The 25,173-nt window shown below is 44.3% G+C and overlaps 1 protein-coding gene across 2 annotated transcripts in view; it reads left to right on the top strand.

Annotated features, from left to right (window-relative positions):
* The window catches only part of LOC147460674 (uncharacterized), a 91,412-nt gene that overhangs the window by 44,744 nt on the left and 21,495 nt on the right, over window positions 1-25,173 (top strand). For both annotated transcript variants that reach the window (XM_086508395.1, XM_086508394.1), the window contains 4 exons: window positions 11,040-11,319; window positions 11,399-11,506; window positions 11,607-11,885; window positions 12,389-12,532. In XM_086508395.1, coding sequence (XP_086364521.1) covers window positions 11,040-11,319; window positions 11,399-11,506; window positions 11,607-11,885; window positions 12,389-12,532 — 811 coding nt within the window. The remainder of the gene's footprint in view (window positions 1-11,039; window positions 11,320-11,398; window positions 11,507-11,606; window positions 11,886-12,388; window positions 12,533-25,173) is intronic.

Raw genomic sequence — 25,173 nt, 5'->3', positions numbered from 1 at the left:
TTCCAACTTTGAGTCAAGTGTTAAGTGTTTAGTCTGAGAGTGTCACGTGCACAGGGCTCTATGTGCCACGTGGACATGCTTCATCGACCTCCAAAGCAGTTTTCCTCTTCTTCCTAGATAGGAGTGTTTAGAATCGTAGGAGGATTAGTACCCGCAATTTTGTGAGCCTGTTCACAGGACCTGTATGTCGTGTCACGTGCACATCTAACCCTATGTGTACGTGGACAAGCCACTTCATGACGGGTTCAGTTCAGTTCAGTCAGCCTAGATTAGGAAGTGATTTGGCACTTTTGTGAGTCTGTTGGCGGACCATGCATGTCCAGACACTTAGAGTAGATGCATATCCTTTGGTTGCACACAGCATGATCATCAGATTTCCATCAGAACCCATCAGGAGCATTTTTACAGTGCATACACCTATTTTTCCTATTTTTGAAAAATTTTCACTTATTATTTTTAAGTGACTTATTGGAAACTGGGTAGGGCAATTTTCACAAGCAAGTATATCAAGAAACCTAGCGCTAGCACTTATAGGCAGAAGAGGCAACAGGAACTCGGTTCAACAGGTACCTTCTCAACAAGACCACCCTCGGCAGCAAAATCCAACATTTTCAGCCACAAGAAACCAGCGTTTTTCAGCAATGCAAATCAGCCAGCGTTTTGCAATTGCAGATCTCCTAGCGACAGCAGACCAAGCAGAAGCCATAGTGTTTTTTTAGCAGATTTTCTCAACAAGACCAGATCAGCCCTAACGTTTTTGGAGTTGGATGCACCCTAGCGTTTTGCAGTTTCTCCGCGACGGAATCAGCAGTAGCACCAGTGTTTTTGATTTTCAGTAGTCAAATACCGCAGTAGACTGTAGAAGTCCCGAACCTCGCGGATCTCACCTTCCCGCAGCAGATCCTCGCCGCATGGTCAGATCTATCGCAGTTTGCAGTTTCAGCCCGGAAAACGCAGATTTCAGCATCTGCGTTTTCAGCGCATCGTCGTCGCATCGTCGCCATCAACATCATCACCGACATAGAGTTAGAATTCAGCAGATAAAGATTTGCAGATTTTAGCCCTTAGCATTTTCAGATTTCAGCCCGTCTTGTCGTCGTCCTCATCGTCGGCAAGTCCAAGCATTGTAGAGATTTGTGCAATCATAAGTAGACCACTCTCGCCATAGAGAGTGGGGCCTTCGGAGGAGGGTTTGACAACATTCTGGTGTCGTATTCTTCTCTCTCTATCTCTCAGTCTCATGCACCTTCATTCACAATGTTCACCACTTTGTTTGTGTCCATTGCACTCTCTCACTAAAGGAATGGAAGACTCTCCTTTCCGTAAGTAAAAGGAACCTTTGAGCACAGTTCGGAGCACTCATCTTGAGCAAAGTTCAACATTCACTTCCTCTGCACCGTACATTAGTATCAGAGCTTTGGCAGTGTTCTGTATCACTCAAAGAAAGAACCACAAGAATTTTTTTGCTTATCGGGGTTGCACGTAACCCAAGTCCTCTTCGGCATGTCGATTCCTAATCGTGTTTTTGAAGAGTGACAGGAAACCCAAGAAAGAAGGGCTTGTCCAACCTCCCCTTGTTTCTCTTTTCACTCATTGAGAGTGGACCGTGCACTTAGCGGCCGGCCAATCGACGTGAGGTGGGAAAAAGCAACCTTGGTGTGAGCGCAAGCCCGCCAAGGGGTGCGCCCGCAAAATAGTCGGGTAAAGAGAAGATCCTTCTCTAACACAGATTGCAAGCTAAAGAAGAACCTCAAGACCCTCAAGAACTCAAGAATCTCAAGAACTCAAGAACCTCAAGAACTCAAGAACACCAAGACCCACAAGAACCCAAGTTCCTCGTGAACTTAAGAACCCAAGACTTTAGTGGATGGTCATCACCCGCGAAGCGGAATGGATACTTTGCATGGAGGTGGTGAGCATGGGAGTGGCGTAGAAGAGTTTTTCCGACTAGGAGGTTTTTCCGATCCTCCCCCTTCTCCATCTACGCCACGGATTGCACTAACTCCTATGGAGGCTTTCGACAAGATGATGATGGACAGGAAGTTAGAACGCCAAGCAAGAAATGCAGAAAGAAAAGCAGAAATACAACGTGAACACGAAGAAAGAATGGCAGCCATAGAGCATGAGCACAACGAAAGGAAAGTCGCCTTGTTCCGATTCTTTTCTCAAGTGCATGCACATATGCAATAGATTCGGGAAAAGGAGATTCTCTCCGTCTCTTCTTCTCCAAAGCATGACACACATGAAGATTTGCATGATGATAAGCATGATAATGATTTGGATGATAATGATAAGCATGAGAATTGCATGATAATGATTTGGATGATAATGACAAGCATTTGCATGATCAAGATGTGATTACTCGCGAGCATGATGATTTGCATGATAATGATGTGATTGTTCCCAAGGATGATGGTTTAGTTGATACTTTTTCTAGTGAAGCTAACCTCATTGCAGATTCGATCAATGACGAAGAACCGATCTTGGCTCTCGAGTCGAGGTCCAAAGAACCCCCACAGGAAGATTCATCAATCACGAAGAACCGATCTTGGATCTCGAGTCGAGGTCCAAAGAACCCCCCACAAGAAGTATTATATGTTCGAATGATTAGTTAGCACGCATTGTTCGAGTGTTTCATTGGTGATGCTTTCTTGTATTTTAGTCACCGTCCTGATGTGATCCCTTTTCATAGGCATGACATATTGTACGATGAGCACGATTCACTCATGAATGAGCACGGATGTATATGGATTTACTCATGAAAAGATGAAATGTTTGCATTCAAGGAATTCACATTCCATGTCTCTTCCTTGGCATGACACAGTATCCGAAAGAGCACAAGAAGGATTGAGCATCAAGCATCAGCATTGTCATGTGTACATCTAACCCTATGTGTACGTGGGCAAGCTACTTCATAACATGGGTTCAGTTCAGTTCAGTCAGCCTAGATAAGGAAGTGATCTGGCACTTTTGTGAGTCTATTCGTAGACCGTGCATGTCCAGACACTTAGAGTAGATGCATATCCTCTGGTTGCACACAACACGATCATCAGATTTCCATGAGAACCCATCAGGAGCATTTTTATAGTGCATAGACCTATTTTTTCTATTTTTGACATTTTCCACTTATTATTTTTAAGCAACTTTTGTTGGAAACTGGGAAGGGTAATTTTCACAAGCAAGTATATCAAGAAACCTAGCGCTAGCACTTATGGGCAGAAGAGGCAACGGGAACCAAGGGTTCAACAGGCACCTTCTCAGCAAGACCACCCCCGGCAGCAAAACCCAGCCTTTTCAGCCACAGGAAACCATCGTTTTTCACCAATGCAAATCAGCCAGCGTTTTGCAATTGTAGATCTCCTGGCGACAGCAGACCAAGCAAAAGCCATAGCGTTTTTGTAGCAGATTTTCCTCAGTAAGACCATATCAGCCCGGCTGTTTTTGGAGCTGCAGGCACCCTAGTATTTTGCAGTTTCTCCGCGACGGAATCAGCAGTAGCACTAACGTTTTTGATTTTCAGCAGTCAAATACCGCAATAGAAGTCCCGAATCTCGTAGATCTCACCTTCCCGCAGCAGATCCTCGCCGCACGGTCAGATCCAACGCAGTTTGCAATTTCAGCTCGGAAAACGCAGATTTCAGCATCTGCGTTTTCAGCGCGTCCTCGTCGTACATTCACAGTGTTCACCACTTTGTTTGTGTCCATTGCACTCTCTCACTAAAGGAACGGAAGGCTCTCCCTTCCGTAAGTAAAAGGAACCCTTGAGCACAGTTCGGAGCACTCATCTTGAGCAAAGTTCAACATTCACTTTCGTTGCATCTTACATGTCCGGACGAGTCCAGTAGATTAGGTTTTCCAGTTTTGGAACCCTCTTGCATAAATGGTTTGGACACGCGTTTTGACAGACGTTGTTACATTATGGTGGGAATCTGGCATGACGTGCATATAGTGTTAGGATAGAGAAATCCAACGAGCCATTCCCTGCGTCAATCGAATTCTCGGGTGGGCAAATGTGTGAGTTTTAACCAAAACTGACCCCTTGGCCAAACCTATTGATAAATCATTTTATGATTTGTTTTGTTGGGTTTGGTGGACAGCTAGCCCTACGTAAGCCTAAAGAAGTTTAAACTTTATAATCCAATTTTTAGCCTTATAAAGGGAGTACTTGGCCTAGCATTTGAGGGGAGATTTCCTAGCACTAGCACAAGGATTAGATCAACTCAGTGTATTTGCTCCCATCAGCCCTAGCGTTTTTGGAGTCCCTCAACTTGGCGTTTTTTTGCAAGAGCAATCAACCCTAGCGTTTTTGCCTAAAAATACTAGATCAGCCTAGCGTTAGCAGATTTTCAATAGATCAGCCAGCGTTTTAAGATTTTAGCCCCGTTTCACTGTGGGAAACGGCATGGATCTTCACTCGCTCTCTTCCCATTGCGGTCCGGTACTTCGGCGGCCCATCAAGCCTCCCCTCGGCCATTTCTTCACCTCGGCCATTCCTTCATCGGCATCGAGTGCTCCATTGCTGTCCATCATCGGCATTATCAAGATGTGCGTTTTTCAGCCCTGCTTTACGCGAGAGATTTGCTGCGTTTTACGCTTCAGATCTGCGTTTTTGCAGCCAGCTTTCAGCCCTTCATTCCTCTTACATCGGGAGCGCAAATCAGCCCTAGATCTACCCCTTGGTGGCCATTTGCAGTCCCACATCGAGAAGGATGCAAAGGTGCATCAAATCAGCCCCGGAGGTGCCTCGGCTTGAGGAGTTACCGCGGTGACATTCATCATTCGAGTCAGTAAAGTCTGCACTTGAGGTATTGCATGTGCGTACATTCCATTTACGCAATCTAAATCAAATACCACATCGGCAACGGTGTGGGGGGTCCTTGAGAGGGTTGGTTGGATCTTCGGGTGTCATTCTCTTCTTTGCTCTCTCTTTCTCTCTCTCTACACATGTCTACCGCACTCTCTCATTCCCTCTCTTCAGGGAAAGGTAAAAGGAACCATCACTCAAGCTAAAAGGAATCACTAACGCAAGGAAAGAAGGAGAAGGATTTGTGGAAGTGTAAAACCTAGATCTTGACCATTTCAATTCCATTGCACCTGACATTGGTATCAGAGCTTTGTAATTTTGCACTAATTCGCTAATCTTTGGATTTGTTTTTTCTCTCTAGTGTTTGAGTGTGTTGTAGCGTTTCGCCCAAGGACGCACATGCAGAAGGGGATGTCACGTGCACATGGTTGTGTGTGCCACGTGGACATGCTTCATCAACTTCCAAAGCTAGTTTCCCCCTTCTAGATAGGAGTGTCTCGAATCCTAGGAGGATTAGTACTGGCAATTTTGTGAGCCTGCCATTGCGTAGGACCATGCAATATCTCAAGGAAGTGTAGGACCTGCCATTGCGTGTAGAACCATGCACTTTGAGCGTAGGAGATGCAAACACTGTATACCGGGGGTTACAATGTGGTGCGCCTGCGAGAGGGTAGTTGACCTAGTGTGTGTTCGACCACCTCGACATGAAGAAATCCTAGCATGGAGATTTGTAGTCATACGTTCTTCGACATGACAGATCACATCATTGAAGACATGCATCGAAAACATTAAGTTGTTGATTGCGATTATCTGGATTTGTTACCAGTCTATGACGACAAAGAAAGGCGCCATCCAAATCAGTCTATTAGCTTTGGAGTCTTGACATTGTTTGCACAATTATCTCTCCCATCTCCTTGGAGAATTCCATCATTCCAAAAGATACATTGCATCGTCATTGATATGTACACATCTTTGGCAGCACATGGGGTCCACGCCGTCTGCATCTTCTTAGCAATCGGTAACCATCAATCCGGAGCCAAAGGGTTTCAATCCGAGGCAACCACCGTGAGAGTTCGTAGACATCGTGAGCTTACGTTCGCAGCCACATTCGTTGCAGAGATGGGGATTCATCTAGAGTTTATCATACGGCAATCTACTTGAAGCCCCAAGAGGAGCCTCTATCTTTGAGGAGTTACTTGGTGGTTTCATGAGACATCATACAAAGGACTTGCCATGGTTCGTGTCACAAGACGGGCACCACGTGCCATAGAAAAGAACAGACTGAATAGACTTTTAGCACTTCATTAACAATTAAACTGAGAGAGAGAGACGACAAGCGACACAGAGTGGCGAAATTCTACCCTAGAGAGTATTGGCCCGAAACCTTGCGTCCCTTTCGGTATTTCTTTATATTGCATCAACACAGTACAAGCCGGTACTCCAGACTCTGCACCTTCTCAAGGAAGCATGCCAGAGAATGAGCCCTAACCTCATATTTAAAGGCCCTAGGTCCCAAAAGCAGTTTAAAGTAAAAAGCCTTCAAACTCAAAAGCATTTGGTCCAAAAGCAATGCCAAAAAGCTGCTAGCGTAAATCACGGAAATCCGTACAGCTTGCCATGTCATCAGCCAACGCAAAACACGGAATTCCGTACAGCTTGCACGTCATCATGCCATCGCAATTTTCGAAAATTTGCCACGTCATCAGCTGCGGGTCCTGCTTTATTTTAATCTTTATGTCACTTGGGGCCCTATCGGACGGGTCCCCATAAGTTGGTAGGATTTCTTCTGTTACTTGCTCTTCTTAGGGTTTAGGCCTTTCGGCCGGCATGTGTAAGTTGGCTCCCTTCTTTAGGCTTTGACACGTCAGCAGTTTGTGACAGTTCGTGGGCATTCTAAAGGACATATCCATTTGCATTTCCCATTCGGCGCTGCTCTCGCCAATCTTCCCACGTAGGGGCAGCATAGGCTCGCCAGTAACCTTTGTGGACATCGGCGTTTGCATATAGAGCCATTCGCTCTATGAGTATCGATCCGGTTTGCAGTTTGGTTCACACCATCCGAGTTGGGGCCGTTGCTAAGTTGGCTTTATCTGACATAAAAATAATTCTAAATGCATTATTGGATTTATAAGTGAGAGGGTTTTCTCGCTTGGAACATTAGGAAAAATAATTCTAAATGAATTATTGGAATTTTAAGTGAGAGGGTTTTTCTCACTGGAGACATCCGAGTACAGAGTATTCCTAGTGCGTCAGTCAAAGTAATGATGGGAGCACTAAGAACGGGAATATCTGTAAGGCCAGCAGGAACGGGTACTTCTGATGCGTCACATCGGATGGGTGACGGGGAGCATCGGGAAGAAGTATTCGACCATCCGGGAACGGACATCTCTGATGCGTCATAGGATGGGTGACATAGAGCATCGCGAAGGAGATTGTACCGTAAGTTCGGTAGGAAAGGACTAGGTGATGGGTATTCCTGATGCGTCACAAGGTGGGTGATGGGTGCATGGGAAAGGGAATATCCATAGTCGGGAGGAAATTCCGAACTGTGTTAGAATTGTGCACAAGGAAAAAGCAAGCACTTGAATGAAGATGGGTTCAAAGGAAACTTTGAGGAAAAACAGATGCTTTCTGAGAAAGCGGGATTGCTTTTCGGGAAAGCAGATGCTTTCCCGCGAGGAAGTCTATGTCTGCACTGCAACTATGCATGTGATCGCATCCAGGGACGCCTGGGAAGTGCTGTGAAAGCATTGTTTTTAACTTATAAGGTTTTATTGAGTTTTTGGGCAGGTTCAGACTATTTTTAAAATACGCCGGCTGCTCACTTAATAAGTGGGCAGCCATCTGATAAATAAGGCAACAGATCAGCCAGCGTTTTCTCTCTCTCTTTTTCTGGCAGAACAGCGGAAAAAAATTTGGAAAAAAAAAAAAAAAAAAAAAAACGGCTGCGATCTCTACGCGAGCAGCTATTCGTGCCCGTGGATAGGAGCTATAAAAGCATCACATGCCCTCACTCAGAGGGGAGGATCAGTTTTTGCAAGAAGGAGATGCTGTTGCAGAGTTCACCCGCAAAGAAGACGTTTGCCGGTGATGCCCATGGCTGCCCCAAGTGTACCAGATGTCGCCAAGACTCAGTGCGCGAGTTCCCTCGCGAAGAAGTGCCTACGGAGCGTGTTTCCATTGCGACAAGCTGCTGTTTTTCTCTGTTTTCAGCCCATAAACGTCGTAGACGGGGCTGATTTACGAGAAGGAACCCGAGAACACACCTCTTTTGTGTGTAGGATTGGAAGAGAGGATTTTCTATGCATCGATCTCTTTCGGGGAATTGCTTCTTCGAGAACCGAGTTGCGTTATGAGCGTCGCGACTTTGAAGGTACAATTTTTATGTTATGATCTCTAAGTATTTGATTGCAGGTGTACTTCCTCTTCGTGAGGGAGTAGGAGCAGAGGAAGGCATGAGCCTCTGCAGGATAAAAGCGCTCTGAGGAACTAGAGCCAGATCAGCCCAAGGGTTTCGTACCCAAGTTTGGGAAGCAGATCCACGGATTGAAGAGAGGTAGACTCTTGAGATTGGATCCGGAAGTTGAAATTCCCAAGGGAAGGACTTCGTGTCCAAGAAAGCGGAGTTATTCTGCAGGAACAGGACTCTGGAAACAGAGTCGGAAAAGAGTTGCAGGGATGCCATGCCCCGAGTCTGGAAGGTGTGATCCAGAAGCGAGAACCTTGGTTCTTAAGGATTTGGAATAAGGAATGGAAGTTCCTTGGAATAGGGTTTTGCCCTAGGAATCGGAAGCCGAGGCTTCTGGGAACCATCAAGTCTTATTCTAGAACGAACGTGGTAATACGTTCGTTTCAAGTGCTTGTATAGACTTCTCCTCAGTAATAAAGATACTATTACGGGGGGGGACCAGCCCATCTTCTGGTCCCCAGTACCGTGTCGATCTTCTCACTCTCTCTCTCTCTCTTTCTCTCGCTCTCTCTCTCTCTCTCTCTCTCTCTCTCTCTATTTCTCTCTATATCCTTTGGCTTCAGTATTAAGCGATAAATTCTATTTATCCGAGTATATTTTATATTGTTGTGCGCTCCCGTTTGTGACAGGGGCAGCAAAGGTTATTGTTGGCCAATAACCTACAAGGGCATCATTGATCCAAGAGGCAATCCATTGCTTGCAAGTAGATGCATCATCACCATCCTTGTGTTTTGGACATTTCCACATCACCCAGGGGAGCCTCTTTCGCCGTGGAGGACAGGAACTTCATCCGAGACCATCTTATGGCGTGCATGAAATTCGGTACTAGTACCTCACCTTAAGCAGAAGGGGATGTCACGTGCACATGGTTGTGCGTGCCACGTGGACATGCTTCATCAACTTCCAGAGCCAGTTTGCCCCTTCTAGATAGGAGTGTCTGAAATCCCAGGAGGATTAGTACTGGCAATTTTGTGAGCCTGTTCGCATGACTCGCATGTCCGGATGAGTCCATTAGATTAGGTTTTTCAGTTTTTTAGCTCCGTTTCATTGCAAGTAACTAGGGATTTGCATTCGTTCTCTTCCTGTTGCGGTCCAATACTTCGGCAGCCCATCGAGCCTCCCCTTGGCCATTCCCTCACTAGCATCGCTCCATTGCTGTTTATCATCGGCATCATCGAGATCTGTGTTTTCAAGCCTGCTTTACGTGAGAGATCTGCTGCGTTTTGGCCATCCGCAATCCCACATCGAGAAGGTCTAAAGGTGCATCAAATCAGCCCTGGAGGTGCCTCGTCTTGATGAGTTACCGTGGCGACATTCTGTCACAAACTGCTGACATGCCGAGCCATTGAAGACCAGAGCCGACTTGCAGACCCTGGCCAAGGGGCCTAAACCCTAAGAAGTCGTCCTACCAACTTATGGGACCCCGTCCAATGGGGCCCAGAGGACCTAGGGTGAAGGGGTGTGACCATTCGTCAAAGGAGTGTGGCTTTCGGCGAAGAGGCATGTCTCTAGAGCTAAGAGTCTTGACCATCCAAGTCTAAGGGTCCTCCTTGGCATGCCACTTCTTGTATCTACAACCATGAGAAAGTGTATAATGCAGCTAAGTCACAATCGTGAGAGTTTTCTCTATATAGGAAAGTCTTGTCGTACCTTACATACTTTTTTCTGGAGAGCGTACAATATTATGTACCATACCCCACCGTATCGTACGTGTCATACACATGGACCTACCTCGATGTTTATATTAGAGAGATTATGTGGCTTTCCGAACACTTGCAATTTCGACAATTCATCAATAAAATAAAGTAGTCCACACTCCTTTAATACCTCCTGAAAGTGTTTTCATAATTGGTTACACCAATTGCCAACACATGCACATGGTGTGTTGCAGAAGGGCAACTAAAGCTTGAATTGAAAACTTCCTCTCTCCCTATCACTTGTCTGTGGGAGATACCGGGACCAACTGAACGAATCCAGAGAGATGCCAAAAATAATAAAGTTTCCCTTCATCATTCAAGAATTTCTGTGACACTATAGCTCTCCGGGTTCTCTCCTCTTATGAACAATCCATCTCTTTCTTAAATGACAAATGCTTGAATATGAGAAGAACAAGCAAAATAATGCTCTTGTTACTCAAAGCGAATGAAACAAAAAAGGAAAAGGAAGATTCTCAAAGGAATGGGAAACTAACAAAGCTCTCACACCCACCAAATATTCCAAAGAACCTTGTCATTGTGCGTTTTGTGAAAAGAAAAGTCATCTTGAAGAGAAATGTTTTGTTGAACGAGGAAGACGAAAAAGTTAACTGCTGAAAATAAAGCGAACTCCAAGGAATCTAACAACAACAAAGGCAAAGATGAGTCCAAACAAGAAAAAATTGCAAAGAGGTATATATGGTTTTGTCTATACTAAAGTTCAAATTGTCAAGTGCACTCGCAAGAATAAAAGGACTTTCGGTGCAGTTGGCTGGGAGAGGAATTTGCATGTACGGTTCAATGAATTTAAAGATTTGCTCTCTCTGATCTGCCACGCGCTTGCACGCACACTCAATTTTTTTTGGTGAATCTACACAGAGATACACACAGTCACACAGCCTCATTCAGGAGCTGCATTCCCTACCAAGTGTCTTCTTTAGGAGATGCCTTACTTCTATGTGTTATGTTTGTATAGATTTGGTTGAGCTTTGTTTTTTGGCCTTCTATGCGCTCTTTAGCCATATACCTTTGGACTTAAAAGAAAATTTCAACCTTTTTTTTGTTTGTGCAGGACTGGATTTGAGGAAGATAAAGATTTTCCTGTATTGATCAATTCTGTAGTTGCCGGGCGCTACCATGTAACTGAATACTTGGGATCTGCTGCATTCAGCAAGGCTATACAAGCTCATGATCTGCACACAGGGATGGATGTGTGTATGAAAATTATAAAAAACAACAAGGACTTTTTTGATCAGAGTCTGGATGAAATTAAGCTACTCAAGTTTATTAATAAACATGATCCTGTAGACAAGTATCACATTCTGCGGCTCTATGATTACTTCTATCATCGGGTGTGCGATAATTCTGTTTTAAATTTATGATTGCGATTGTGTAGTCTTCTAGGGATGTAATTTTCAATACTGTTTGCAGGAGCATCTTTTTATCGTGTGTGAACTACTGCGTGCAAATTTGTATGAGTTTCATAAGTTCAACAGAGAATCTGGGGGAGAAGTTTACTTCACAATGCCTCGGCTGCAGGTGTTGTATCTCTTTCTTTTCTAGTTTCCATATGAAAGCAACAACAGTAAACTTTGGTAGCTGAATTTTATTGGGATGTGAATTTCTTTGTGTTTTGCAGTCTATCACTCGCCAATGTCTTGAAGCATTGGAATTTCTACACGGATTGGGAATAATTCATTGTGATTTAAAGCCTGAGAATATTTTAGTAAAAAGCTACAGTCGATGTGAGATCAAGATAATAGATCTTGGTAGTAGCTGCTTCCAAACAGATCAGTTGTGTTCATATGTGCAGTCCCGGTCGTATCGTGCTCCTGAAGTTATTCTTGGGCTTCCATATGATCAAAAAATAGATATATGGTCTCTTGGATGTATATTGGCTGAGCTTTGTACTGGCAATGTAAGTTCCCAATGTTCTCCTGTATACTTAATAGGTGATTTACTTCCATATTTAGAAATGCGGGTTGCTGTGTTCTCGTTTTGTTTGTTTCATACTCTTCATAATTGCTACATACCGTTGACTGTCAATTATTGAAATTGTGGTGGGCTACAAATGACTGCCATTGCTATCTAATGCTGAACAAAAGGGATACTGCAGCGATTTCAGAAAGGAGACACTCTGCTTTTGTGGAACATTTTATGAGGTCAATATATATGGTGAACTCTAAATACAAACAAGGACATACATGTACACATTGTAATATGTATGTGTATTCTCACACACAAACACACATGACTATGTCTATATTCATTAGAATTGCAACTTTCAAATCAATGTGAATGTCTTTGATCACAAAGATTGCTTGCTTTGGAGTTTTGGAAGAGTTTATGCTGATTCTTTCATGGCCCTTTTTTTCCAATTCAGCCCAGAAATTTTTAACAATATTTTGCCTTGAGTGGCAGGTACTATTTCAGAATGATTCCTTGGCAACGATGCTTGCAAGGGTCGTGGGCATACTTGGACCAATTGATCCTGAGGTCCTTGCAGAAGGGCGTGACACTCATAAGTATTTCACAAAGAACCATATGATATATGCGCGAAATCAGGTTTGCAGTTTGCTATTAGCCACGTAACCGAGAATGTCACATAACACATTGTAAGAATGCTGGTCAGTAGACCTAATAAACTTGGGGAACACTATATTCATCAAGGTAGACCTCTACAATCTAGAAACCTTGTGTTACAATGGAAAGAAATGAATTTTCTTTAAGGTTAGTCTATCATCCCATTGAATATCCAAAGAAGGCCACTTTCAGAACTTCAGAAAATTGTTTTAGGCTTTACCCTCATTCTCCTTATACAAGAAAGTTTCAAATATAGAAGAATTTTTGTCTTTTAGAGCACCCCTATGCTTTTACACATTGATTATCTCTGGTTCTTCCCTTGACCATATTCTAATTTGCCTTGAGAGCATTTTGTTGGTGACTTGACACTCCGCTTTGAGAGAGAGGCAAGAATTAGGGTTTGTGGCAGTTTCTGCTCTCGGTAGCCACGTCATCACTTTGTGACATACCCCCCTCTTGAAAGCATTGTAATTGCCCTCGATTACGCGTGCAAAATTGACAGAAGCCATAAACCGTCTTAGCAGACATTGACTGTTAGTACCCACGTACTAGGAACACACATCTAGCACATGTACCAAATCGACAGTCACATCACACGACATCACAGAACATCACATGACATTCAACATTTATTCGGATCTTAGACCATGATTTATCGGCAATGTAGCTAGCAATCGCATGTAGATCCAATCGGGACCTCATCGATGTCCGATTGATTAACCCCTATTGCAACCATGTCTATTCGAGATCAAGTAGACCAAAATGCTGCAGTCATTTCGTCTATCAGTTCCTGCACTCAAAAGAAGTGAAGAAACAAATCAGTATCATTATCAAGAATTCCATTTCATAAAGTCATCCAGCAGAATACTGCTAGCTCTCAGTATCCCTAAAGCTCAAAGAGACATCAATGACTTTAGTATCAAAATCAAGGCATCTGTTGACAAAGGAGCGGAGTAACTCCCCTCTTGTGCATCCCACTGCACCAGATCTTCGGCCAAGCTGAATTTCTGGATGCCATTTGGAGTAGACTATGCTAAACCAAAACATCGAGGTAAAGTTTCACAATCCGAGCAGTATCTGCTAGGTCCTCCTCCTCCATCCACTTCGCATCAAACGTAGGAAAGTTCTTGAATTTAACCAAGAACCACCTTCGAACTTTACCTTTCTTCGTATCCGTATGTGCCAAAATCTGTTCAGGAACAAGGGTCTCCTCGTTTTCTTCCACTGCGGGTTGCTTATCAGGCTCCCCATCATCAGGCACATCACCCTTAACAGGGTTCAAGAGACTCACATGCAATGCATTGTGAATCCTCCAAGTATCTGGCAGTTTCAATGGGAAGGAGACATCATTTATCTTTTCAGTAATCTGGAAAGGTCCCTAGTATCACATACTAAGCTTTGGAAAAAGCCTCTCCTTTCCCTTTTTTTTTCTTAGGCGTGCCTTCTCAAAAGTAAGAGCACCCAATCATCCTCCTTCAGTTTCAAGTCGCGACGATGGCGATCCGCTGCCTTTTTCTGTCGTTCTTGAGACTTCTGCAAAGTCTCGCGAACCTTGGCAAAAGCCGTATCCAAATCTCGCGAATATTCATCTGCTTCAAATATCTAAATCTTTCGTTCTCAGGAAGGATGGAACCTTCGCAGTACTTTCAACAATCTCACATGGTGTCTTCCTCGTCGAAAAGTGTATCGTGTTATTGTAGGCAAATTCCACCAAAGGTAAGTTCTTTTCCTATTGAGTCTTCTGATCCGAGATACAAGACTTCAATAAATCTAAAATCATTGAATTGGCAATCTCAAAATTGCCCGTCAGTCTGCAAGTGGGACGATGACGAGAACTACAACTGCGTGCCAATGTTCTCCCAAATTGCCTTCCAAAACAAACTCGTAAATCTGGGGTCTCTGTTGGAGACAATCGTCTCAGACGTGCCATGTAATCGAAAAATCATCGTGATCATTCTATGTTCTCGGGAGATCAAAAATGAAATCCATTTCAATATTTTCCCAGGGGCGGGTGGGTATGGGTAAAGGCTGTAATAATTCCTGTGCCTTATGCCTGTCAAACTTGACCTTTTGGCATACTGCGCACAAACTCTTCCACATCCTTTTCGAGTCTCGGCCAAAAGAAGTATCTCTCTACCCCTTTCATGGTAATAGCAATGCCGCGGTGACCCGTAAAAGGTGGACAGTGGCATTCAATCATAATCTTTTCCGGTTGTGTAACGCACAACATAGTCTTTTTCATCAAGTAGCCTTCCCGAAGGGAGTATCCAATTATTGTCTCCCCATCCCGTATCTGTGTGAAAATATCTGCAAAAGCTGTATCTGTGGCATACTGATCGACCATATCCTCGAAGCTCCTATGACGTATCTCGGAAATAGCTAGAACCAACGGCTTCTGAGACAAAGCATCTGCCACCACATTCTTCTGTCCCTGCATATGGACAATCTGGAAGTGGAACTGTGACAAGATGTTCGCCCACCGCATTTGCTTTTCCGAAAGCTGCTTCTGTGACAAGAAGTAGCACAAACTCTGATGGTCTGTAAAGATAGTAAAATCCGCTCCAAGTAGGTAATGCCGCCATTGAGTAAGAGCATGGATAACCGCCAAAAGCTCTTTCTCATAAATCTGTGCTGTCATCTCCAGCCTTGAGAACAAACGGCTCTCGTAAGCTATGACATGGCCTTCTTGCATCAAGACCGTATCCAAACTACGACCACAAGCATCACAAAATACTTCAAACGACTTCTACAAGTCTGGCAAAGTCAAATCTGGTCCTGTAGTCAATTTCTCTTTCAATGTCTAAAAGGCTTTCACCTCTGTGGATCCCCACGAGAAAGGGACTCCTTTCTGTGTCAAGATATGCAAAGGGGAAGCAACCTCTGCAAACTTTCGTATGAACCGCTTGTAGTACGAACACAATCCCAAGAAGCTTCCAACTTCATGGAGATTCTTCAAATCGGGCCAATCATGTATAGTCTCTATCTTGGCCGAATCTACTTGCACTCCTGCTTTGCTCAGACAAAGTATCCCAAAAAAAAGTGTATCTTTGAAGCAGATGATCTCTGTGTTCTGCCTCATTCTTGGAGAAAACAATGATATCATCAAAGAAAGTGCCAACAAATAGCCTGTACTCTCGAAAAATCCTGTCCATCATCCGGTTAAATGTCACAGGAGTATTGGTTAAGCCAAAAGGCATCACCAAAAACTCAAATAACCGAAAAGTCGTCCGAAAGACTGTCTTGTAGACGTCCCCTGACGCGATTCGGATCTGATGATATCCACTCTTCAAGTCAATCCTGCTAAAGCACGAGGATCCGTGTAACCTGTCGAGTATATCATCGATCCTAGGAATCGAAAATTTGTTCTTGATAGTGATTTTGTTGAGAGCGCTATAATCAATGCACATTCTCCAAGATCCGTCTTTCTTCAAATCCAACAACAATGGAGAGCAATACGGTGAAGTACTATGCTGGACAGGACCCTTTTCCAAGAGGTCTTTCACTGGGTTCATAATCTTTTCATTCTGTACTCGGCTCACACGGTAAGGTGGCCGGTTCGGTGGTGTGCTTCCAGGTATCGGATCAATGGTATGATCTTTAGGTCCTCTAAACAGCAATTAGCATGAGTGGAGAAAAATCTTGGCGTTCTTTTGATCAAGTCAAAACATATTCAACCTTTATCCATCATTTAGTTCTCTCCCAAAAGAGTGAGTAAGAAACTGAAGTTCATCAAGTACAATCTCTAAGCCCTTCATTTATCAAAGTCGCTTTCTCGGCCCGGTAGTCAACCACGGCGTAGTTCTTGTGGTACCAAGGGATCCTGAGTAGAACGTCACTCGCGTGCCTTGAACACCTCTGTCATTGCAAAGGAAGTTTGCCAATGCTCGGTGTAATGGCAACATCCCATCCGGGTGCCAGTCGAACTACCTGTCAGGCGTAATTTCCAAATCGAGCCGCCAATTCCAAGTGAAAAGAAGTTGGCCTTGGCTCCTTCAAAAGAGCTTCCTGATCCTTCACTTTGCCCCAAAAGCGGCAAAGTTTGTACTTTCATTCATTAGATTCGGTGCAGGTTCCATGCCATGTGGTACCAGTTCTGCTTTTCTATCTGCCTTTTCTGCCACGTTCCTCAGCTGCTCTCGAACTATTAGGCCTGTCGTCGTCTTTATCATTCTGTTCTTTCTGTGCCTTTTTAGGGCACTTCGCGGAGATATGTCCCTGTTCCCCGCATCCAAAGCACTTCCCCTCTTTGATGAAGCGAGCTCTCTCCTCAGGAGTAAGCTTGGGTCGTGCATCCTTTTTCTCTGGATTGCTCTTTTTCTTTCTACTTTCATTCCCAGAAGTCTGTTCGGCTCGTTGTGTCATGGCCTCATCTGTGGGGTAGGTCAGACTGCTAGAGTGAATGGCAAAGCCCCGCTTCGCATGACTCATCAACTCTTGAATAGAAGCTGACTTCTGTTCCAAGCAGTGATCTCGGATCTCTGTAGGTAGACCCAAGGTAAACCGCTAAATCTGTTCTCTGAACGAGATCTTCTTGAATGAAGAGGCGTGTAGAAAAGAGCTCCAGAATCTTTCACAGTAAGCATTGATTGTATCTTTCTTGGTCATCCGAAGATGGTTCCAAGCAGCTCGTATATCTCGTTCATATTCTTGCGTCGTCAACCAAGAAGAAATAAAAAGCTTTTTAAATTTCAGCCATTTAACTGGCGCAGTCTTGTTTAAAAGAAACGTGGACCACCAAGTACGAGGATTCCCCTTAAAGTAAGAGGCAGCTCTCCGAATCTTGGAGTGCTCTGAATAGCGTCCTCCCGCGAAAGCGATGTCAAACTGCTGTATAAAAGACAAAGCCTTCGAAGCATCTGAGTATCCTGAAAAAGTATCAAACTTGATCGAGTGGCCACCTTCCTTAAACTCTTGGACTTTCTTGCTTTTATCTTCGAGAAAGTCATATTGGTTGGCTTTGTAAAAATTCTTCTTGTTTGCATAAAAGTTTCCAACATCAGAATGTGAGCTGTCTGTAGACGAGTCCTCAGTAGAACTGTCAGTCTTTGGGCAAGATTTAGTCTTCTTTGCCTTTTTCTTGCCCTTTCCGAAGCTTTGTTTCTTGCTTCGCTTTTGACCTTTTCTGTCTTCTTCGCTCGAATCTGAAGAGCTAGAAGAACTGTCAGATGAAGAAGAAGAAGAAGAACTGGGTACTCCTTCCTTCTTCTATTTCTTTGCCTTGTCAAAAGTCGACTGACAACCCAAATATCCTGGGGAGTTGGTGCTTTTCTTCTGCTTTTTGCCGTGCTTTTTGGCTTTCTTTTGCGCGTCAAAAAGCTGAGCAATCCGTGCATCAACCACCTCTTGTAATTCCTTCTCTGAATATTTCTTGTGAGTAGAAGGTTTCTTGAGAGCGGGTGTAGTGGTTTTCTGCCACTGCTCATGCACTTCCTGAAAAGAAGTCTCGCTCATATATTTTGCAAATTTCGGATCCTTCGCAAAACTGAGCATCATCTTTGTTGCATCGCCGATCAATTGACGACGCTTCATCTCTCTTTGCTTCGCCTGAGTAGACCGAGGCGGGCCATTGTAACAAACTTGGACACTCCAAGTCGAGAATCAACCGCGACAGCACCAAATAACCACTTCAAAACAATTCACAGATCACAATAGATTTGCACTGGCCCGGCGGAGTTCCGTGCCTAGAGATATTGGCCCCAAAGACTGGCGCCCCTTTCGGTATTTCTTTTTGTATTAATCAATCATCAAAGTACAAGAGAGCGGTTAGGGTTTCACTCTCAGACTCTGCGTCCAGATGCTCTCAGAAGTGAGGCCCTCACCACTAATTTAAAGGTTACAAGGGATGCCCAAAAGCAGAGCCCCAAAAGCTTTTAAAATCAAAAGCATCAGTTCTCTCTCTCTCTTAGAGAGTCTTTTCTCTTTTTTTGTTATAAAAAAAAAGCAAAAGCAAAATTCGCGTCGCTCATCATTTTCCACAAAAAAAAAATAAAAATTTTTTTTGTTTTAATAATCCGTCTCCGCGATTTCCGGAATTTAGGGTTTTTGGCAAAAATTAGGGTTTGCAGGAATTTTAGGGTTTCTGGCAGAAATTAGGGTTTCTGCTGTCCGCCACGTCATCACTTTGTGACATACCCCCCTCTTGAAAGCATTGTAATCGACCGCGATTACGCCTGCAAAACCGACAAAAGCCATAAACCGTCTTAGCAGACACTGACTGTTAGTACCTACGTACTAGGAACACACATCTAGCACATGTACAAAATCGACAGTCACATCACACGACATCACAGGACATCACCAGACATCACATGACATTCAACATTCATTCGGATCTTAGACCATGATTTATCGGCAATGTAGCTAGCAATCACATCTAGGTCCAATCGGGACCTCATTGATGTCCGATTGACTAACCCCTATTGCAACCATGTCTATTCGAGATCAATCAGACCAAAATGCTGCAGTCATTTCGGCTATCAGTTCCTGCACTCACAAGAAGTCAAGAACAAATCAGTATCATAATCAGGAATTCCATTTCATAAAGTCATCCAGCAGAATACTGTTGGCTCTCAGTATCCCTGAAGCTCAAAGAGACATCAGTGACTTTAGTATCAAAATCGAGGCATCTGTTGACAAAGGAGTGGAGCGACTCCCCTCTTGTGCATCCCACTGCACCAGATCTTCGGCCAAGCTGAGTTTCTGGGTTCCGTTTGGAGTAGACTATGCTAAACCAAAACATCGAGGTAAAGTTTCACAATCCGAGGAGTATCTGCTAGGTCCTCCTCCTCCATCCACTTCGCATCAAATGCAGGAAAGTTCTTGAACTTAACCAAGAACCGCCTTCGGACTTTACCTTTCTTCGTATCATTATGTGCCAAAATCTGTTCAGGAACAAGGATCTCCTCGTTTTCTTCCACTTCGGGTTGCTCATCAGGCTCCCCATCATCAGGCACATCACCCTTAACAGGGTTCAAGAGACTCACATGCAATGCATTATGAATCCTCCAAGTATCTGGCAGGTCCAATCTGAAGGAGACATCATTTATCTTGTCAGTAATCTGGAAAGGTCCGTAGTATCACATACTAAGCTTTGGAAAAAGCCTCTCCTTTCCCTTTTTTTTTCTTAGGCGTGCCTTCTCAAAAGTAAGAGCACCCAATCATCCTCCTTCAGTTTCCAGTCGCGACGATGGCGATCCGCTGCCTTTTTTCTGTCGTTCTTGAGACTCCTGCAAAGTCTCGCGAACCTTGGCAAAAGCCGTATCCAAATCTCGCGAATATTCATCCGCTTCAAATTTCTAATTTTTCGTGCTCAGGAAGGATGGAACCTTCGCAGCAGTTTCAACAATCTCACATGGCATCTTCCCCGTCGAAGAGTGTATCGTGTTATTGTAGGCAAATTCCACCAAAGGTAAGTTCTTTTCCCATTGAGTCTTCTGATCCGAGATACAAGACTTCAATAAATCTAAAATCACTGAATTGGCAATCTTAAATTGCCCGTCAGTCTGCAAGTGGAACAATGACGAGAACTGCAACCGCGTGCCAATGTTCTCCCAAATTGCCTTCCAAAACAAACTCATAAATCTGGGGTCTCTATCGGAGACAATCGTCTCAGGCGTGCCATGTAATCGGAAAATCATCGTGATCATTCTGTATTCTCAGGAGATAAAAAAATGAAATCCATTTCAATATTTTCCCAGGGGCGGGTGGGTATGGGTAAAGGCTGTAACAATCCCTGTGCCTTATGCCTGTCAAACTTGACCTTGTGGCATACCAAGCAACTGCGCACAAACTCTTCCACATCCTTCTTCAGTCTCTGCCAAAAGAAATCTCTCTCTACCCCTTTCATGGTGGTAGCAATGCCGCGGTGACCCGTAAAAGGTGGACAGTGGCAATCAGTCATAACCTTTTTCCTCAACGGTTGTGTAACGCACAACATAGTCTTTTTCATCAAGTAGCCTTCCCGAAGGGAGTATCCAGCTACTGTCTCCCCATCCCGTATCCGTGTGAAAATATCTGCAAAATCTGTATCTGTGGCACACTGATCGACCATATCCTCGAAGCTCCTATGATGTATCGCGGAAATAGCCAGAACCAACGGTTTCCGAGACAAAGCATCTGCCACCACATTCTTCTGTCCCTGCACATGGACAATCTGGAAGTGAAACTGTGACAAGATGTTCGCCCACCGCATCTGCTTTTCCGAAAGCTGCTTCTGTGACAAGAAGTAGCGCAAACTCTGATGGTCTGTAAAGACAGTAAAATCCGCTCCGAGTAGGTAATGCCGCCACTGAGTAAGAGCATGGATAACCGCCAAAGCTCTTTCTCATAAATCTGTGCTGTCATCTCCGGCCTAGAGAACAAACGGCTCTCGTAAGCTATGACATGGCCTTCTTGCATCAAGACCGCACCCAGACTACGACCACAAGCATCACAATATACTTCGAATGACTTCTGCAAGTCCGACAAAGTCAAATCTGGTCGTGTAGTCAATTTCTCTTTCAATGTCCGAAAGGCAGTCACCTCTGTGGGTCCCCACGAAAAAGGTATTCCTTTCTATTTCAAGGTATGCAAAGGGGAAGCAACCTCTGCAAACTTTCGTATGAACCGCCTGTAGTACGAACACAGTCCCAAGAAGCTTCTAACTTCATGGACATTCCTCAAATCGGGCCAATCACGGATAGTCTCTATCTTGGCCGGGTTCATTTGCACTCCTGCTGTTGACACAATGTGTCCCAAAAAATGTATCTCTGGTAGGAAAAATTCACTTTTCTTAGCATTAATCACTAATGTGTGATCTCGTAATGCCTGAAAGACTTGAAGCAAATGATCTCTGTGTTCTGCCTCATTCTTGGAGAAAACAATGATGTCGTCAAAGAAAGTGCCAACAAATAGCCTCTACTCTCGAAAAATCCTATCCATCATCCGGTTAAATGTCGCAGGAGCATTGGTTAAGCCAAAAGGCATCACCAAAAACTCAAATAACCCAAAAGTCGTCCGAAAAGCTGTCTTGTAGACATCTCCTGGCGCTATCCTGATCTGATGATATCCACTCTTCAAGTCAATCCTGCTAAAGCACGAGGATCCCTGTAACGTGTCGAGTATATCATCGATCCTAGGAATCGGAAATCTGTTCTTGATGGTGATTTCGTTGAGAGTGCTATAATCGATGCACATTCTCCAAGATCTGTCTTTCTTCAAAATCAACAACACTGGAGAGCAATACGGTGAAGTACTAAGCTGGACAAGACCCTTTTCCAAGAGGTCTTTCACTGAGTTCATAATCTTTTCATTCTGTACTCGGCTCACACTATAAGGTGGCCGATTCGGTGGCGTGCTTCCAGATATCAGATCAATGGTATGATCTTCAGGCCCTCTCAAAAGCAATCGGCATGAGCGTGGAGAAAAAAAAATTCTTGGCGTTCTTTTCTTCAGGTCAAAACATATTCAACTTTTATCCATCGTTCAGTTCTCCCAAAAGAATGAGTAAGAAAACTGAAGTTCATCAAGTACAATCTCTAAGCCCTTCATTTATCAAAGTCGCTTTCTCGGCCCGGTAGTCAACCACGGCCTAGTTCTTGTGGTACCAAGGGATCCCGAGTAGAACGTCACTCACGTGCCCTGAACACCCCTGTCATTGCAAACGAAGTTTGCCAATGCTCGGTGTAATGGCAACATCCCATCCGGGTGCCAGTCGAACTACCTCCGCCAGTGGCGTCAGTCTGTCGGGCGCAGTTCCAAATCGAGCCGCCAATTCCAAGTGAAAAGAAGTTGGCCTTGGCTCCTTCAAAAGAGCTTCCTGATCCTTCACTTTGCCCCAAAAAAAAACGGCAAAGTTTGTACTTTCATTCATTTGATTCGGTGCAAGTCCCACGCCATGTGGTACCAGTTCTGCTTTTCTATCTGCCTTTTCTGCCACATTCCTCAGCTGCTCTCGAACTCTCAGACCTGTCGTCGTCTTTATCATTCTGTTCTTTCTGTGCCTTATCAGGGCACTTTGCGGAAATATGTCCATGTTTCCCGCATCCAAAGCACTTCCCCTCTCTGATGAAGCGAGCTCTCTCCTCAGGAGTAAGCTTGGGTCGTGCATCCTTTTTTTTTCTCTGGGTTGCTCTTTTTCATTCTACTTTCATTCCCAGAAGTCTGTTCGGCTCGTTGTGTCATGGCCTCATCTGTGGGGTAGGTCAGACTGCCAGAGTGAATGGCAAAGCCCCGCTTCGCATGACTCATCAACTCTTGAATAGAAGCTGACTTCTGTTCCAAGCAGTGATCTCGGATCTCTGTAGGTAGACCCAAGGTAAACCGCTCAATCTGTTCTCTGAACGAGATCTTCTTGAATGAAGAGGCGGGTAGAAAAGAGCTCCAGAATCTTTCACAATAAGAATTCACTGTATCGCTCTTGGTCATCCGAAGATGGTTCCAAGCAGCTCGTATATCTCGCTCAAACTCTTGAGTCAACCAAGAAGAAATAAAAAGCCTCTTGAATTTCAGCCATGTAACTGGCACAGTCTTGCTTAATAGAAGCGTGGACCACCAAGTACGAGCATTCCCCTCAAAGTAAGAGGCAGCTCTCCGAATCTTGGAGTGCTCTGAATAGCGTCCTCCCGCGAAAGCGATGTCAAACTACTGTATAAAAGACAAAGCCTTCGAAGCATCTGAGTATCCTGAAAAGTATCAAACTTGATCGAGTGGCCACCTTCCTTAAACTCTCAGACTTTCTTGCTTTTATCTTCGAGAAAGTCATACTGGTTGGCTTTGTAAAAATTCTTCTTGTTCGCATAAAACTTCCCGTCATCGGAATCTGAGCTGTCTGTAGACGAGTCCTCAGTAGAGCTGTCAGTCTCTGGGCGAGATGTAGCCTTCTTTGCCTTTTTCTTGCCCGTTCCGAAGCTTTGTGTCTTGCTTCGCTTTTTGCTTTTTTCTGTCTTCTTCGCTCTAATCCGAGGAGCTAGAAGAACTGTCAGAAGAAGAAGAAGAAGAACTGGGTACTCCTTCAAATCGAACACGCTTCTTCCGTTTCTTTGCTTTGTCGAATGTCGACCGACGACCCAAATATCCCGGGAAGTCAGTGCCTTTCTTCTGCTTTTTGCCGTGCATTTTGGCTTTCTTTTGTGTGTCAAAAAGCTGAGCAATCCGTGCATCAACCATGTTCTCCAATTCCTGCTCCGTATATTTTCTTGGAGGCAGAAGGTTTCTTGAGAGCGGGTTTCGGGAGTGGTGTTGTGGTTCTCTGCCACTCCATCTGTACCTCTTCCAAAGAGGTCTGGTTCATATATTTTGCCATCTTCGGGTCCTTGGCAAAATTACGCATCATCTTTGTTGCATCGCCAATCAATTGACGACACTCCATCTCTGTTTGCTCCGCCTGAGTAGGCCGAGGCGGGCCATACTCTCTGTCTGAATCTTCGTTGTGATCCCAGCCCGCATCTCCAGATGCAGAGGGAGTCGACTGATCATTGCCCGAAGCCATAGGTGCCGCGGAAAAAAAATTCGGAGATCGGATTTCCCGTAGAAGAGAAATCAGCCGTGCTCTGATACCACTGTAACAAACTTGGACACTCCAAGTCAAGAATCAACCGCGACAGCACCAAATAACCACTTCAAAACAATTCACAGATCACAATAGATTTGCACTGGCCCGGCGGAGTTCCGTGCCTAGAGATATTGGCCCCAAAGACTGGCGCCCCTTTCGGTATTTCTTTTTGTATTAATCAATCATCAAAGTACAAGAGAGCGGTTAGGGTTTCACTCTCAGACTCTGCGTCCAGATGCTCTCAGAAGTGAGGCCCTCACCACTAATTTAAAGGTTACAAGGGATGCCCAAAAGCAGAGCCCCAAAAGCTTTTAAAATCAAAAGCATCAGTTCTCTCTCTCTCTTAGAGAGTCTTTTCTCTTTTTTTTTTATAAAAAAAAAAGCAAAAGCAAAATTCGCGTCGCTCATCATTTTCCAAAAAAAAAAAAAAAAAAATTTTTTTTTAATAATCCGTCTCCGCGATTTCCGGAATTTAGGGTTTTTGGCAAAAATTAGAGTTTGCAGGAATTTTAGGGTTTCTGGCAGAAATTAGGGTTTCTGCTGTCTGCCACGTCATCACTTTGTGACAGCCATACTCTGTCTGAATCTTCGTTGTGATCCCAGCCCGCATCTCTAGATGCAGAGGGAGTCGACTGATCCTTGCGTGAAGCCATAGGTGCCGCGGAAAAAAAAAATTCGGGGATCGGATTTCCCGTAGAAGAGAAATCGGCCGTGCTCTGATACCACTGTAACAGACTTGGACACTCCAAGTCAAGAATCAACCGTGACAGCACCAAATAACCACTTCAAAACAATTCACATATCACAATAGATTTGCACTGGCCCGGCGGAGTTCCGTGCCTAGAGATATTGGCCCCAAAGACTGGTGCCCCTTTCGGTATTTCTTTTTATTTTAATCAGTTCAAAGTACAAGAGAGTGGGTCGGGATTCACTCTCAGACTCTGCGTCCGGATGCTCTGAGAAGTGAGGCCCTCACCACTAATTTAAAGGTTACAAGGGATGCCCAAAAGCAGAGCCCCAAAAGCTTTCCAGTTAAAAGCATAAGAGCTCAAAAGCTCTTCTCTCTCAAGCTCTTCTCTTTTTTTTATTAAAA

The sequence above is a fragment of the Adiantum capillus-veneris genome, chromosome 3 (genome assembly GCF_014529385.1).
Source record: "Adiantum capillus-veneris isolate H3 chromosome 3, ASM1452938v2, whole genome shotgun sequence".
NCBI lineage: Eukaryota > Viridiplantae > Streptophyta > Polypodiopsida > Polypodiales > Pteridaceae > Adiantum > Adiantum capillus-veneris.
Note: the sequence above shows the minus strand (reverse complement) of the source record. Positions and strands in the feature narration are given on the sequence as shown.